Source organism: Rhinatrema bivittatum, chromosome 1, assembly GCF_901001135.1.
Source record: "Rhinatrema bivittatum chromosome 1, aRhiBiv1.1, whole genome shotgun sequence".
Lineage (NCBI taxonomy): Eukaryota > Metazoa > Chordata > Amphibia > Gymnophiona > Rhinatrematidae > Rhinatrema > Rhinatrema bivittatum.
In genome coordinates, this window is record NC_042615.1 from 206501274 (window position 1) to 206518570 (window position 17297).

The 17297-nt window shown below is 39.8% G+C and overlaps 1 protein-coding gene across 2 annotated transcripts in view; it reads left to right on the plus strand.

Annotated features, from left to right (window-relative positions):
* LOC115085259 (neuronal vesicle trafficking-associated protein 1) overlaps nt 1-14494 on the plus strand; it is a 92052-nt gene extending 77558 nt beyond the window's left edge. For both annotated transcript variants that reach the window (XM_029591082.1, XM_029591091.1), the window contains one exon: nt 12834-14494. In XM_029591082.1, coding sequence (XP_029446942.1) covers nt 12834-13034 — 201 coding nt within the window. In that variant the 3' untranslated portion in view covers nt 13035-14494. The remainder of the gene's footprint in view (nt 1-12833) is intronic.
* Nucleotides 14495-17297: the final 2803 nt, after the last annotated feature.

The window sequence follows — 17297 nt, forward strand, 5'->3', positions numbered from 1 at the left end:
GCTTTACTCATATTTATGCCCATCAACATTGTTCACTGTTACCTGTATATCCCAATTTAGCTCACCATCTACTCCTAGCTATTTTATACATTTATGCACGTTATTTGACGAGTTATTGTTGTCTATTTATATTTAATATTTATGTTCTCATGTTCAGAAAATCTGTTTATTGTAACTTATGTTTTTATTGTAACTGATGTTTATGTTCTTATGTTCAGAAAATCTTTTTATTGTAACGCCTTAACCGCGACAGTTTTGTTCTATGGAAACCGACCTGATTTGATATTTGTATCGAGAATGTCGGTATATAAAAATCCTAAATAAATAAATGTGCAGCAAAGATCTCTGCGAGAAGTGAAGTGAGATAGTAGAGTTATAAACTCGCAACATCGCATTTGCCAAAGGAAGTGAAGTAATGGCCAGCAGCTGGTGTAATAGCCTCGAGATCTTTTACTTGACCCTCCCCTGGACAAGGATCTGGTGGAGGTCAGACAGAACCAGAGAAATATGATCTTTTTCATTCTGACCTGTGGAAGGATGGGCTGTGGCATTTTGCAGTAGCAAGAACAGTTTTGTCGTTTGAAGCTGGGAGCCCTAACTAGAGAGAATGGCAGTAATCTGATGATGATATTCAAAACGCCTGTACCACAGACCAAAAGGCTCTGGGCTGCAATTGTGGTTTAAGATACAATAATTGCAATTTATAAAAGCCAGATCTCAGTTACTTTTATCTGAGGGATATAAAATAGTTTGGCTGTGAAGTGATTGGTATATCAGCACCTTCAGGCGTTACAGATGGTGGAATTAATAGTGTGTTACTACGTTGAATCGCTACAATTTTTGTCTTTGACAGGTTCAGCGCAAGCTTATTATATATAAGCCATTGCTTGATGGTGACCTAGCACAGCGAAATGATCACAGTATCATCAAGCCACGAGGCGGCCAATGGAATATAAAATTGTATACCATCAGCATAGATTCAGTATCATTCACAGAGGGTAGCCAACAGCTGACAAATGGGTGCCAAATAAATATTGAATAGCAGCATAGACACCGCTTATGGGACACCCATATGCATAGGAAACCAATCAGATTGATTCCCCAACCTTTACTTGTTGTTGTCTGTCTGCCAGATAGGACTGGAATCATTTCCAGACAGTGCCAGACATACCTGCTTCTCTCAGATGATATAAAAAGCTTATGCTCCACTGAGTCAAACACTGAGGTTATGTCTAGTATACTGAAAGCAACAACATTTTTGTGCTTAATGAGCATCACAAACCAAACTGGAATTGGTTGAGGATCTCCTGGTATTCAACAAATTCAGCCAGTTGCTTCAACACCATAGATTCAATGATTTTGGTGACAAATCCTGGAAATGTGTGTAGGAAGCACTCATAGTTCCCAGGAGACCAGTTCAAGGTGCATGCTAGAGGGGAACTGCAGTCTATGGACTTCAGCCAGTGATGGCTGGGCTAAATGGGATGGGAAGTAGCATTAAAAATGGGGAAAAAAACCATTCAGTATCTACACTTTGGTTTGAGAGCCACAGTGAGTGGACTAGGGATAATTTAGAATGGGCTGAGAATTGAAGGTGTAGGTTGACACACAAAAATTACTCGCTATGAAAAGTTTCAGAAACTTTTCTTGATATGCTGAATGTTATAGTGAAAAATCTGGAAATAGAAATTATGTTCTAAGCATTAAACCTCATTACAACATCTTGGTATATGAGCAGGGCATGAGCATGGATATGAACTTGCAGTCTATGCAAGTTCCCACAAAGCTTAGACAACAAAGCCTCAATATGAGAAAATTACTAATATCAACAAATCAAAAAGATTTCTCACAACAGATTTTTATAGTGGACAAAATTATATATGTTACCAAGTGACCATCATAAAGCACTGGGTTGAGTTGGGATGCCTTATTCTGCAACCCCTCACTGTTTGTGCGTGCTTAAAAGCATTATAATCATCACTCACTTGGCTTTCATTATTCAAAAAATTTGTGTTCTTTTTTTGCTTTTTTTTTTCTCAAAATGATTTAATTGCTGGTAGTCATTGAATATGGCAACTATTACTTTCTGCCTATTTCGATGAAACTTAAAGGAACTTGCTGTTACAATGTTGACACTCCTGACAGTGCAGGGTTTTGGAGGGTTACTCCTTCCTCAGGGGTTACAATGGTTCCTCAATCCATGAAGAGGTGTGTATTCGACACCTTCAGGATATCTGTCCAGCATTTACTGTCAAAAATATCAACATAAATTTATGTTGATAAATTGAATCTCCAACTATATATATTGGCGCCAAAAATCTATATGGAAAGGTTCTCACCTCCAATTTCTGCCATGGTGCGCATTCCAAATATGCAGTGCATCGCTTTCAGTTTTCTCCTCAGCGTATGTCATCTGTTTGTAATGGAGCCGCCATTCTTATAATCACCAAAAAGCTCGCGAAAAACCGGTTGCTAATCAACAGTCCAAACCATTGTATCATGAGCAACCTTACACTGCTCTAACTAATTCTGAGCAATATAAAGAATCCTAAATAAGTGTGTACCAGTCAATTTTGTCATTTAAACCACTGGGCTCAACCGTATTGAGTCTATGTGTCCAACAATGTTCTCTGAGGTTTAATCTTGCATGTCTGTCCCCCCCTCGCGCTATCGGAGGCACATATTCTAATACCATCCATTTAAAATCCCCAAAGGAATGTCCATGCAATACACTGTATTAGAGATGTGAATCGGAACTGGTATCGGTTCGGATTCCGGTTCCGATTCACATCGTGAAATTTTTATCTTGCAGTACGATCGGGATTTTTTTTTATCGGCTGCGCCCGAGCCGATAACCAAAAAATAAAGCCGACTCTTTAAAATGAGTTTGTTAGTATCCCCCCACCCTCCGGACCCCCCCAAATTTTTTAAATACCTGGTGGTCCAGCGGGGGTCCCGGGAGCATTCTCCCGCGCTCGAGCCGTCGGCTGCCAGTAAACAATATGGCGCCGATGGCCCTTTGCCCTTAGCATGTGACAGGGTATCCGTGCCATTGGCCGGTCCCTATCACATGGTAGGAGCAATGGACGGCCGGCGCCATCTTTAATCAGACGATATTTTCAATCGTCAGATAACGATTCACATCCCTACACTGTATGCTATGACCGGTGCTTTAAGATCTTTGGTAGACATCCCACAAAGCTGCATATAATAGTACCCATGTTGCACATTTGGTAGTATTTAGAGCAATACTGTACTGTCATGGAGGGGCTTTGGCACATTAATTACATACTCATAGCAATGCTCGTGAAGGCATTTTAATACAGCAACGAAGGGGAGACACTTCAATGCATTACTGCTGTATCACATTTACATACTACTATTGTACAATTAGAGACAGATTGGCACAATGAATGCAATTCAGGTCCTTACTGTCTGTTTACAGTGACATGGCATTACTGTGAATACATATTGGCCCATGGATATCTCAGCTTCAACCAGTTGCATCAATATATTAGCTCATTGGTACAGCTACCTATCTATATCAATCTGCAGCATGATGTGATTGTATAATGCCTAGTTTCTAGATAGTGATATAAAGAAAACTGCTTTGTAATATAATACAAAAAGAATTGCTTACCTATTATAATTTTTCTTGGATGACAGCAGTCCGTTGAATCACACTGATGGATCCTATGACCTGCATGAAGTATGGAGTCAGAGGACTCTGCTAGAGCTTACCCAGAAAGCTTTTGAGCACCCATCCAATGGTTTCCTATGTACTGTCAGATCTGCTGCTCTTCAGTTCCTTGCATAATAACTAAGTGGCTAACTTGAAGAGATCCCAAATAGGAAACACATGTATGGCTAATTGTATTCCTGTCATCAGCAAATAGAATATGCCACAATGATGGAAGTACATTTCTAGGGGCTGTCTTCAGATAAAATAGGAGACAACATGATATGAACAATGTCAGTGGTTGAGAATTGGGCGTGACAAGCACTTGCAAAGTCATACCTGCCATGGGGATAACAACGAGAACTGCAATCTGCTATTCAATTAGAAATAGTATTATATGACACAGAGACTCAGCCTGTTGAGGTTCAAAAGAAACAACAAGCTAAATGAATTTTCTGTTGGCTTTAATCTGCTCCACAGAGAAAGAGATGGTTTTCTTGAAATCCACTAGCTTCTCCCTTTTTCACATTTGGGGGACAGACAGAATATTAATAGGATGATTGACTGATTAAGGCAGAAATCTAACAGCACATTAGGCAGGAACTTAGGATGAGTGTGGAACACTAGCCTGTTCCACTTACAGGTGGATAAATCAATAATATCGGGTTGTCACTAACCACCATAAAATTGGCTCAAAAAGACCTTTTAAGAACATAAGAAAATGCCATACTGGGTCAGACCAAGGGTCCATCAAGCCCAGCATCCTGTTTCCAACAGTGGCCAATCCAGGCCATAAGAACCTGGCAAGTACCCAAAAACTAAGTCTTTTATTAGCCGGATTAAAACCACACTGATGTCCTTTGAACCCTGCAAGAAACTTCACGGGAAGCCTGCATAAACCTGAGCAGAAAATCTCCCTTCTATAAAGTAGTGATACAGGGGTAAGCAAGTCTAGTTCTTGAGTGCAACAAGCCTGTTGTGTTATCAGGATAGCTACAATAAATATGCATGAGATGCATTTGCATGCAGTGGGGTTAGTGCATGCAAATACATCCCATGAATATTCTGTGTGACTATCTTGAAAACATAACCAGCTTGTGGCACTTGAGACCTAGAGTCGCCTACCCCTGTAGTAATATGTGCCAGTTGCACTAAAATAGACACTGAGTTAGTTTTGAATGAGACTCCAAGAGATATATAGAAAGTACTCATGTTTGTGTATGGCAGGAGAGAGAGGATCTACAGAGGTGATCTTATTCTATAGGACAAACCTACTGCATTTTAAACAACATGACAGTGATAATCATATCCACTCCTCAAGGGCCACTAACAGGTCAGGCTTTCAGGATATCCTTAATGAATATGCATGAGATATATTTGCATACAATAGAGGTAGTGGGCTTGCAAATCTCTCATGCATATTCATTAGAGATATACTGAAAATCTGACCCATTTGCAGCCCTCAAGGATTGGAAATAATATCACTGCCATATGACCTTGTGTTACTCTTTCCTAGAAACCAGAAGGGCCCAGGACATTTTCTCAAATACTCCAAAGCCATTACTTACTTTCCCAATATCTAGGCTGTGAAGGCTACAGTTTTGATTCTGCAGAAGATCTTAGTCTGTCCCTATTAGGAGAGGGAATGACATCTATCTCAACAGATATAGTGCTATGAGGATTCCCTTTCCCTTCTGAATTTTACCAAGGTTTTGGCTAGGAGGGATGAAGAACCTGACTGGAAAAAATTGGAAACTGATGAAGAGGCAGAAGATATAAAATGGCAGCAGCAGTTGTTGTCATGTCCTGTAGGCAACCTTCCTGTTGCAGTAGTGCTGCCCACCCATCCTGAAAACCCAACCAGTTGGGTTTTCAGGATATATTAATGAATGTGCATGAGATTTATTTGCATGCATGACCTCCTGTGTATGCAGTATATTTCTCATGCATATTTATTAGGGATATCCTGAAAACCGGAGTGGCTGGGGGGGCATAGGACCAGTTTGAGCATCCCTGATTCAATGAACCATTCATAATACAAAGCTATAGAATACCAAGGGTCATAGGAGCTTGATAATAGAGGAAAATTATTGTTCTCACAACATAGATGATGGCAGAAAGAGAGGAAACAACTCAGTTGTTCCTGTCTGCACAGTAAGAGTATAGCTCCGTTATTACCCAAAGAGCATGACCACGTAAGATATTTCTCCTTATCCAGGTCAGGTTTTTCCCCCCCTGACTTATACTCTGCTATCTTGGGCTCTTGTTCATATCCAGCACCCCTCCTTTCACATAACCTAAAACAGCTACCTATACTGACATGGTTGTTACTCGAACATACAGACTCCTGGATCACCTAAAAGATAGGCCTGGTTACTTGAGCACCTGTGTTTCTGCTAGGACTTCTACTTTCATCCTGCGAGACAGACCTGGTGAAATGCTTGCTTGCATTTCTGCAATGATTAAAAATTCATATTACCCTTTTTGCCATTCATTCAGGCAGCCCCAGCACTCATTGAATTACTTGAGTACAGCAATTTCAACACTTAGGGGCAGATTTTTAAGAAGTACACATGCGCGTACTTTTGTTCGCACACCCGGTGCAAACAAGAGTACGCCGGATTTTAAAAGATACGATGGATTTTAAAAGATACGCGCCGTGCGTATCTTTTAAAATCCGGGGTCGGCGCGCGCAAGGCTGCGCAAAATCAGCAGCCTGCCTCCATTCCCTCCGCTTCCCCCCACCTTCCCCTCCCTAACCCCCCCTACCTTTATTATAAAAGTTACGCCTGCCCGAGGCAGACGTAACTCGTGCATGCCGGCCTTCTGCCGGCACGCGATTCCCTGGCCCAGGAGCAGTTTCGGAGGCCTCTGTCACGTCCCCGGGCCAGAACCACACCTGCGGCCTCGCCCCCAGATGAGGCGACAGCCACGCCCCCCCCCCCCCCCCCCAGGAAAGCCCCCTGGGACTTATGAGCATCCCGGGGCTTGTGCGTGCCGCCAAGCCTATGCAACATAGGCTCGGCGCGTGCAGGGGCTGGAAGGGGCAGCTTTTCGGGGGTTACGCACGTACCCCTTTGAAAATCTGCCCCTTAATGTATGCTGCTAGGTTGGCCTTCTGCTTTCCTTTCACTTTTTGCAACCAACGATCCTGTGTGCTCATCCCATGCCCTCTTAAGTCTGTTACTATTTTAATCTCCACCACTTGCTCCAGGAAGGCATTCAACTACTTTCAGTTGCTCCTCAGTCTATTATCTCAGAGTTTTACATTCTAACCACTTGTGCTAGAACTTCTGTTCCACCCTGCACATCATTAATGCCCTTAGGATGGTTCCCTCTAAAGGTGTTCCACCCTGCACATCATTAATGCCCTTAGGATGGTTCCCTCTAAAGGTGGGCATATGCGTGGCTGCACAGAAAGAACCCAGTGGGAGCAGAAGCGAAAGTCCATCCATTCCACGGCTGCCAGTGGTTCTGCTTTGTCCCTCACCTTAAATATTTTTACCATATATAATTTGAAGTATGCAATGTATACATTTTTAGTAAACTAAACTAGTTTCACTACCACCCAATCTCCATCTTCCTTCTCCTTTTTCCCTGTTCTTTCCATGTCTCTTCTCTTCACTGCTATTCTTCACTTGCCTCTTAGAATTGGGCAAACTATTTTTAAACAGAGCCACATTCCTGGTGCTCCTTTGCACCGGGGACTGGGGGGGGTTCCCCCCCTTGGAGGTCTTTGAGCGGGGAGAGAGGTGGAGGTATATTGGCAACAATATCTCAAGCACAGTGAGAAGATCAAAGCAGAACAGAGGAGTGTAACACAAAACCAAGTCGTCTTCTTTAGAAGGAAGACTTTTTTTGGGTTTTCATCTGCCCCGGCCGCGCCACTTCTCCTGCCTTCTCACTGGAAGCAGGCAAGCTATGCTTCAGCAGGTAAACAGCTTTCAGCTGACTGATGCTGTACTGTCCACTGACATCATCAAAACAGGCCTGAAAGGCCACCCCCCTTGGTGACACATTGAAAGGTGTGATGTCAGTGCCAGCAGGCCAGGATAATGCAGTTTTCAGATGAGATAGGTGGGCTGGAAAAAAAGCACTGTTTGCCCACCCTGAACTAACTAAATTTGAGTGGCAGGAGCCCATCCCTCACCTGCTCCATTCTTTGCTGCACTGCAGTACTGCAACCAGGAATTGCAGACTCACACCTTTTGAACATACACACAGCGCAAAATAGAAGAGCAGAGCAGTCAGGGATTGGGCTCCTGCCTCTGTTTAGTTAATGGATGAAGGCAAGATAGAAACAGCTCACAAGGAGGAGGCAGAGAACAAAAAGCACATTGCCACCATGCTCTTCCCCAGCTCAATTGCAAAAGTGATGTGCAGAACAGTAGAGTATATCTGCACACTCGATAAAAAATTAGAGCGAACATTGATATCTGCCATATTTCCTCTTCTTATGTATACTGTCTGTCCCTCAATCAGTTTGTAATCTAGTTCACCACCTTATGTACCAAACCCTAGATAGCTCAGTTCATTTATGAGCAGGGTTGGTTCGGGGAGGGGGGGGGGGGGAGGAAGCATGAATCGGGGCAATTTCTCCAGATCCCATGCTGTCACAGTAGCCTCACTCCCTCTATGATTTCTTATCATTGCTCTGACAGAGCCATGCATGTCAATGTTCCGAGGCCTTACTCCATCTGATTTGTCTCAGGCCTTGTACTCTAAGTTCAGCCCTGTTTATGAGCTTCCTATGCAGGACAGTAGCAAAGGCTTTGCTGAAATACTGGTATAGCATATCCAGCTCCCACCCATGATCTAATTCTCTGATCAGTTAATCAGAGAAAGCGATTAGGTTCATCTGACAAAATCTCTCTCTTGTGAAACCATGCTACCTCTACATCATAAATACCTAGATTCAAGATTATTCAGTATCCTTCCTAGAGTGTCGTCCATTAATTTTCCCACCAGTCTCCTTCAGCAGACCTTCTAAAACATGTGATCTCCCTTAATATCCTGAGACTGTAGTTCCCTGTAAGCTCTTCTGTAAATGGTGTGGCATCTACCTACCACCCCTTCCAAGCAATTGATGATTCTTCTAGGCCCTTCTTATTTATTTATTTATTTTTAATTTTATATACCGACATTCTTGTATAATATACAAATCATACCGGTGACTTCATTCCTGTGGGGGGGCTGAAACGAAGCCCGACACAAAATTTTTACCCGAAGCACATCTCTAATATGTAGCACTCTGTGAAAAAAAACCCAACTGCATAGCCCCTAACTTGCTGCTGGATTTCTGTCTGCATCTTAATTTTGTTGAGGTGCTGAAGTTTTAAAAGCAGATTAAGGAGTAAGTATCTCTCTCAATTTAATGTTTTTTAAATTTGATAAGGATTTTTAAATTATTTCGTGCATTTTAAATCTAAGTTTTTTAGATAGATAATTCAGTGACATGTTAATTTGTGATTGACCAGCAGCACAAGACTAAAATTAGGGAAGAAACCCTGGCAAATTGTCACTAAATTTCTTCTCAGTTTGGTATAATGCTGACCCTCGTGTCCCAGTACACTCCTAGGTCCCACATTTTTATAGAAAATACTATAAAATAATACCCACACTAACAGACACAAATAGGTAAGAATGTACTCAGGTTTATTAGCTAAGTTTCCTAACAGTAACAGAATATATTTCATAATAGCAGACAAGATATATATATCATCATGTATCATTCATTGTGACAAGCTTAGTGACCCTAGTCTAGCTGAGACCCATCACTGTAATATAAGGTCCCTCAATCACTTTATTATTGCCCATTTAGTATGTGGTCAGTTGTGTTTTAGAATAGGAAAACATCATATACAAATCCCACCCCTCATGGGAAATCTCTCACCCACAAGCTGGAACTGGGAATTACCAGAAGCTATTTGATTTTTCTCCCTGATGTTCTCTCATGTGGGTCTCTTTCTCTGTGTCCAGTGATGCCGCTGGTATGCCAGATGCTGTAGCAGTTGTGTGTCTGTTATTATTAGTCTTGTCCATAGTGCTGTGAAGCTATATTACAACTTGTTACTGTAATAACAGCTTGGTACGACTCCAGTAACTTGTTTCTGCAGTTATGCCAAACTATGTGTGTGAATGAGTTCTTACACTGTTTCTTAGCTACTTATAATTTTCACAGTTCAATCAGTAGAAGTCTTGCTGTGACACCATAACTGGCACTGTTCATGCAAGATAGTGGAAGTTTTCCAATTCTGCAGAGTTTATTTGCTAGCCGATAGCTGGTGCTTCCAATGTTTGGAAAACCAGTTGCTGATGTTCAGGACTTGACACAGTTTATTTATTTAAAATTATTTATTGATAGCTTTCCAAATCAAATCTTACAAAAAAGATTTAAAACAAAATTAAAATAGATTAAAAATCACATAAAATAACTAAAAATAAAACAATAATACAATCACTAACTCCTAAACTATTAACTGCCATTATCTTGAGCTAAGTACTACTTCCATATGGCAGTGGTTCTCAACCTTTTTTCTGTCTGTCGGGACACACCTGATAGATAGTTCTCACATGCGTGACACACTGAACACATGACTGTCAGAAGGCTAAATGTAAATGTACACTTTGCATCCACAGGAACCCCACCCCCACCATGACCCTCAGCAATGGGTATAAAGCAAAACTAGAACATTCCCCGTACAACTCACCATACATAAAAATATTCTGGTGTTCTCCCAGTAACAGCAACACAAATTCCTTCTACTACCAGGCACAATAGCCCTACTTATAAAAAGACAGCAATTTACCACCAATACACCTATTGAGAAAACACAACAAATAAGGTGAGGTATTTTATTAGCCTACATGCTAGTTAAATACCTCACCTCGGTCACACACACAAAATCAGCCTTCACTAAGTACAGAAAGACCACGAATTATAAAGATGGAGACAAAAACTGGAATGGAAACCCAAAAAAGCCATTCTGCATGCAGTGCAAAACTGGAGAAATGGAAACAGAAATATAGCACCTAACATAGTACCAGGATCTGCAATAATGCACACAAACTAATCTGCACAATGTTACTCCTGCATTATGGCATGCACTCAAAAGGAACAACCCTACCTATAAAAAGGCAACACTACAAATATTAAACAAGGCCCTAAGCACCAATACACCTCTAATTAGGGAAACAGAAAAAGCCAAGCTGCTATAGATCCCCACATTTTCAAAAGAGCTAATGAACAGAATATCTTAACAATTACAATTAAAAACTCTTAAAAAAATATTACAAATTCTCCGAACAATAAAATATTTCAAAACAGCAGACATCACGTAATATCCAATAATTAAAATGGCAGTCAATCAAGAAAAATGAACTTAAAAAGCCACCTTTACTTACCTTATCCAGCAGTTCTCCTACTCCTTTCCCTGGCAGTCTACACCAGAAGCAGCAGTAACTGCTGAAGATGTCCTCATGATCCTCTTCCTTAGGGACCACAACCACTCTGTCTCTCTCTCACACACACCAGTCACCTCTCTGATCAGTCATTCTCACATATACACGTCACCTGTCTGACCACTCTCTCTCAATCACACAATGCTCTCTCTGTCTTTTACACACAGGCTTTCAATCACACACACATGTTCTTTCTAACACACAGGCTTTCAATCACACACATGCTCTATCTTCCTCTCATGCACACACACCGACTGAAGCACCCTCCTCCCTCCCATACACACCACACGTACACAGAAGCAGTGCCCCCCTCTCACATACACACACTGGCCCCTAACTAAACAGCTCAGTCTTCATGCTCCTCTGGCCAGGTCTCCAGCGGCACCCAGTGCTCTGCTCTTCGACCCTCGCTGGACTAGTCTCCGGCAGCAGCAGCGCTCCAATCTTCGGCCCCTGCTGGCCTAGTCTCCGCCGGCGGCAGTGCTCTAATCTTCGGCCCCGCCAGCCTGGTCTTCAGTGGCGGCCAGCACTCCAGTCTTCGGCCCCGCCAGCCTGGTCTCTGGCGGTGGCAGCGCTAACCCACCATCTGTTTTAAGAAAACTTGTCTTCCCCTCTTTCCATATCGCTCAGAACAGAAAAAGTAACCAGAAATTATGGATCAACTTCTAAAGGAAACCAGGGTTTTTGCTTATAGTCAGCAGAATTCAAGGAAAGGAAAGGGAAAACATGATTAGCTAATCATATTTAAAAAAAACAAAAACTTGTAATGTCTATATAAAGGCCAAAAATATGGGCCTTTAGCTATACTAATTTACAAGGTCAGCAAAGTCGTACAGCATGCAGTACCTTTTTATTGGACTAGCTTAGTACTTTTGTGACTAGCTTTCAGGAGCTATGCTCCCTTCAGTGTAAAAAGATGCCAAAATATACAAATAAATTATAGGTTGCTTTACACTGGTGGTGGTGGTTTTCAAGACTTGAAACATAAAAGGATGGGTAAGGAGGGTGATGATTTTGCAGAGAGGTGAAAAAACTGAGGGAGACAAACAGCAGATGTTACAGCTATAGGAGGCCTATATCTAATAATGGGTAAGGAAACCAATGTTCCTATTAAGTCCCTTTATATTTCAAAGAATTTGATTATTGTAGTTTTGAAGCTCCCTTCTAGTATCCTGATTAAGTCATGGATACAGTAGTTGTGGCCTGGAATAATGTTCCCCCCCAAATAAGCACAGAGGGACTTAACAGGGACACTGGTTTCCTTACACATTACTTTCCATCTCAGTTTTCTCACCTGTTTGTAAACACATTACACCAGTCCCCATTTTTTTACTTTATAGCTTTGAAAACAAATAGCATCTCACCACCAGTGTACTACAACCTGTCATTTGTTTATATATTTGGGAATCATGCATAGCACATTCCACAGTGACCTGATGAAAAGAGCATAACTCTCAAAAGTTAGTCACTTTTTTATTGCACTATCTTTAATACATTTGTATTACCTGACATGTTTGTTGATCTTTATTTTTATGCATACAAATGGATTAACACAGCAATCAAACTACTTTACCTTGAAAAAGTATATAGAGTCTAGATACGAAGTAAAATGTATACATTTGTATATTTTTAGCAGCAGTGTTTTGGCCATCATATTTATTAAGTGATAAACCCATGTATGTAATCATTACAGGATAATCGATGCATCCCCGTTGGATTAGAGACCTACTACCCTGAACAAGATTCCAGTGCTCGAGGGAAGTTTTACACAGTCATAAACCACTACAACATGGCCAAGCAAACAATCACTCGCTCAGTATCCCCATGGATGACGGTGCTGTCAGAAGAGAAGCTGTCGGAACAGGAGACCGAAGCAGCCCAGAAAGCAGCTTAGTGCCATCGCAGGCAAAGGGTGTGCAACATGTCATATGACGTTAACCAGGGGAGAAAAGGAACTTTACATTAAATATAATTCAGAATACTGTAGAGATTACTCGTGTTTATGGTACAATTGCTTCCGTTTGCTGATAGTGCCGTGCACATAAGACTTGGGTACAGATCATTCATGGGTATAGGCCATGGTTTGATCATGGGTCCACTTTAAGAAACCATCATTTAGATGTACTTTAATTTATTGGATGATGTTAGAAAATACATTTCCAATGTATTAGATTTAGGATAATTGTACATTTCTAGATCTTGATTGATATTTCATGACTTTTTTTTTTTTTTTTAAATCATCCAGCTAGCCATGTTGCAAACTGGAACACAGTAGCCATAACTAGAGCTATCTCCTGTTTAGCCAAGAGCTGTACATAGACTTTGTTAGCAGCTCAGAGAAGCTGATATCCAGGACACACTGTAATGGCTAGTAGATAGAAAGGAAAACTGTCAGGTAGCATCTTTTCTTGGGTATATTTCCTTCTTTACCGTTGCTGATTTGTAAGTAATGATGAAATTCTCTGCAACAAGGCATGCTCAATGTTATTTATGATTGTCAACAAGATTATACTGCATTTTCACTGTGGCTTTTAGCATCTTCGGTAAAGATACTCACAGTGCTACAAATCAGATACTAAGAAAACATAGAAAGACAGTAGAAATGTGTTACAAATACATTCAGCTTGAGTGGGGAGTGATAGCATTTGATGCTGACACATAATGAACTCCTTTGCTGATCAAGCTAAACAAAGAATGTATAACAAACCCTTTATTGTAGATAGTGGGTCCACTCTTGTTTTCTTGATATGTCACATGGGCTAATATTTGTTTTGAAATGCATTTCCCTTTTTATGTTATGGTAGAAACAAGTTAAAAATATGCAGTTTTCAATCTCCAACACTCCAGTATGGATTCTCTCATGTATCTATAGGAGAAACCTTTATGTAACCAGGCTGTAACAAAACAGTAAAAAAAATGATAGCTTGTGATTTATAATTTGACACCATCCACAGTAAACTTTAAAACCACAAATCAAAAGTTATGAGTAAATAAAGTGCACCCTATGGACAGCAAGGATTGAAAGTCAATGAAAACCAATTGAATACACTGCTACTATACTACCAGATCTGATTTAAGATGTTACTGTAAAACATGCAACTTTCTCAAATTCTGTTCTTTGTAAAGAGACCATGTTTCCATATTACTTTTGATTATACATATTTAAACACATGACAAAGAAGAAAGTTTAATTTGTTAGTTTTAGAAAGACAGTATGTAAAGCACGTAGATAAAATCCATGCTTTGCATTTGCTTTTCATGCTCTTAAGTTGAATGTGACTTACTTAGTGGGCAGTATCAAAGTTTCACAATTTTTTTATCATATGAAAATAAAGGATTGACATTAAAATCTTGTAGGTTTTCTTTTCTTTGCAATAACACGTAAAACATATGGAGAATAACCAGTCCTGCTTTAACTTTGATTTTTCAACTTTACATATAGAGGGCAATTTTCAAACTGCCCATAGAAGAGCAAAGTCAGGGAGGATTTATTTACCAGCAGTGGACTTTGCACCATTTTTCAAAAGGAAAACTTTTCCTTTGAAAATTGCCTAAGAAAAAATACCCACACAACTTTGCACCTGATTTGTGCACAGATAGATACCTTGTCTGGGTCAAATTACATGTATACGTTTGAAAATTTAGATGTACGTAGTAGTAAGCCTCTTCAACTCTGCTCCTGGGAATGCCTCCTTTCACAGTGGGTAATATTATTCTTGTAATTGTAAAGTTTAGGCAATTTTCAAAGACCCCATTTCCATTGGTAAAGCACTGTTACACCCATAATAATGGCTTTGAAAACAGCCCTCATGAATACTACTTAAAACAAAATAACAAGAATAAAATAGAAGACCTACTTAATTCCATATATGGTACATACTAAAAACACAAAATAGTGTATGTACTGTTTAGTTATAGCAGATGTTAAAGTATGTCTGCCTAATGCTGGAATGCATAAGAAGGGCAATAAATTATGTAGCAAAATTGTTTTGTGCTATAAAATAGCCCAAATCTTGTAAACACTATAAAAGCATGCCATGTTTATATTTTCTAGTAGAATATAGTTTATTCAGTGTACATGAACAGACAATGTGACATTTTCAAACCATAAAAATGACAGACAGAATATAGCCTGCTTCGTACATTCTATTGATGTTTCCATATACATGCCATACGTACAATAGATGCAAATTAACCAAATTACCACAAAATACATGTAGGTGTTGACACAAGATGATATTTCTTTCCACAATACAACCGGTGCAGACTTGGCACAATCTTTTCTTTTTAAGAAAGTAAATCCTAATAAAACCAGTTCATAAAGTTGTTATGCAGACACTAACATGTATGGTTATGGAGAATATTGTGGATACCTGTCAATCCAGATTAAATTCATAGTGCTTCATACAAATGTATTAATTGAGTCATGTAGGGTAACACCCATGTAGGAAGAGACCAAGTTGGTAGCTGGAATGGTACATTTGTTTTTCCAGTACATGAAAAGGCCTACATGATAAGCTCTATAATATAATATGGCTTCCCTTCCAATAAAGCATATCAGTAAATCACCAAAGACATTACAGAGAATTCCACAACTAACAAGTATTATAAATATAGGCTCTTACAACCTTTTAATCACTGGCAATATTTTGAAAATGGCTCATATAGTAATATGTAGTTGTAGTCTGACATTGTTACATATGGGTTATTAGACATATTTGATGTACTTTGAATTGCATGTACTACTCACTGTATATTCCAGATTCCACGTTATGTCTATTTTCAATCAACATGGACATTCTCTAGCAATTAGTTCATTGTGATCAAGGTTTTACTTGTAGTCAAGCCCATTTGAGGTTGTTTTCAAATTACTGTCTTTTAGTTTGTGATTAGACTGAACTATTAAAAATCCAAAAATATTGAAAATTTGCCTGAAGCCAAATTTCGAATGTCTTCCATACACATAATGCACTTTCCTCTAGACTAAAAGGTGAATTTTAAAAGCCTGACATGTGCCAAAACCGGGAGATGCGCTGAGCAGATTTTAAAAGTTGAGTACACACGTGCACAAATGAAAACCTACAAAAAAAGGGGCGAGGTTTGGGCAGGGCATGGACGTTCCTGAATTTCAATTTTAAAAAAGCACGTAAATACTTACATGCACAGGCACATGCCGGAGGCCCCTGCTGTGTAAACGTATTTCTGCTATGGATGGCATGTAAGTAGTAAAATAAAACAAATCTAGTCATTTCAGCAGGGTTTTAAAGGTCAGGGCTAAACTAGGATTTGAAAGTCCAATCCCTTGCCTGGAGAAACTTGGAAAACTAGTAATTGCGTCAGCACGCATCTATTAAAATCCCCCCACTTATGTTGTATAAGTGCCATTTGCACGCATAGGCGTGTGCCCACTTACAATTGTGCACATGTACCCGCATACAGCCAATTTTATAACATGCACATGTTATAAAATGGCCATGACCCTGAGCACAAGCTGGCAAATGTGCACACTTGTGCCTGCGCGCCAGTTTAAAAGTTATCATCTAAGCCTCTGGATTTCTTAGCTTCATGGTAAGCTGCAACTTGCATTCTTGTGTTACTTTAATTATCAAAATCTCTGCCACAAATATGTTTTATTTTATTACTAAATTATGGATGTACCTTAGCAAGATCTAGGTCAGTTTTAATGAAAATAAGAGAAATTCACCAAGGTTTTTTCCATATATATATATATATATATATATATATACAGAATGAATCAAGTCATGTTTTTAAATGCTATGAACTGATATTACTGACATTTTAATCTGACAACATATGCACATGAAACACACATTGTTACAAAGATTTATTGATAGTAGCAGGAATACAATTCACAAATAACCACCCCAAAACTATCTATACCCCCCCACATACTATTGGCATTTCTACTAAAATCCTCTTGGATTTGTAGCCATTATTATTTTTTCATTTCTTATCACTGAGATATTGTCCTAAGATCTGCTTCCAAGAGAGAATGGATTGTGCTTATTTTACCTTAATTTTGTTAATACATGGATTGAACCTTGTACATTTATTACTTAAAGCCATTTTCCAATATCATGATTTTAGGTGCCACCTCTCTTATTCTATCTCGTTTTTCTTGTATATGCGTTGGCTT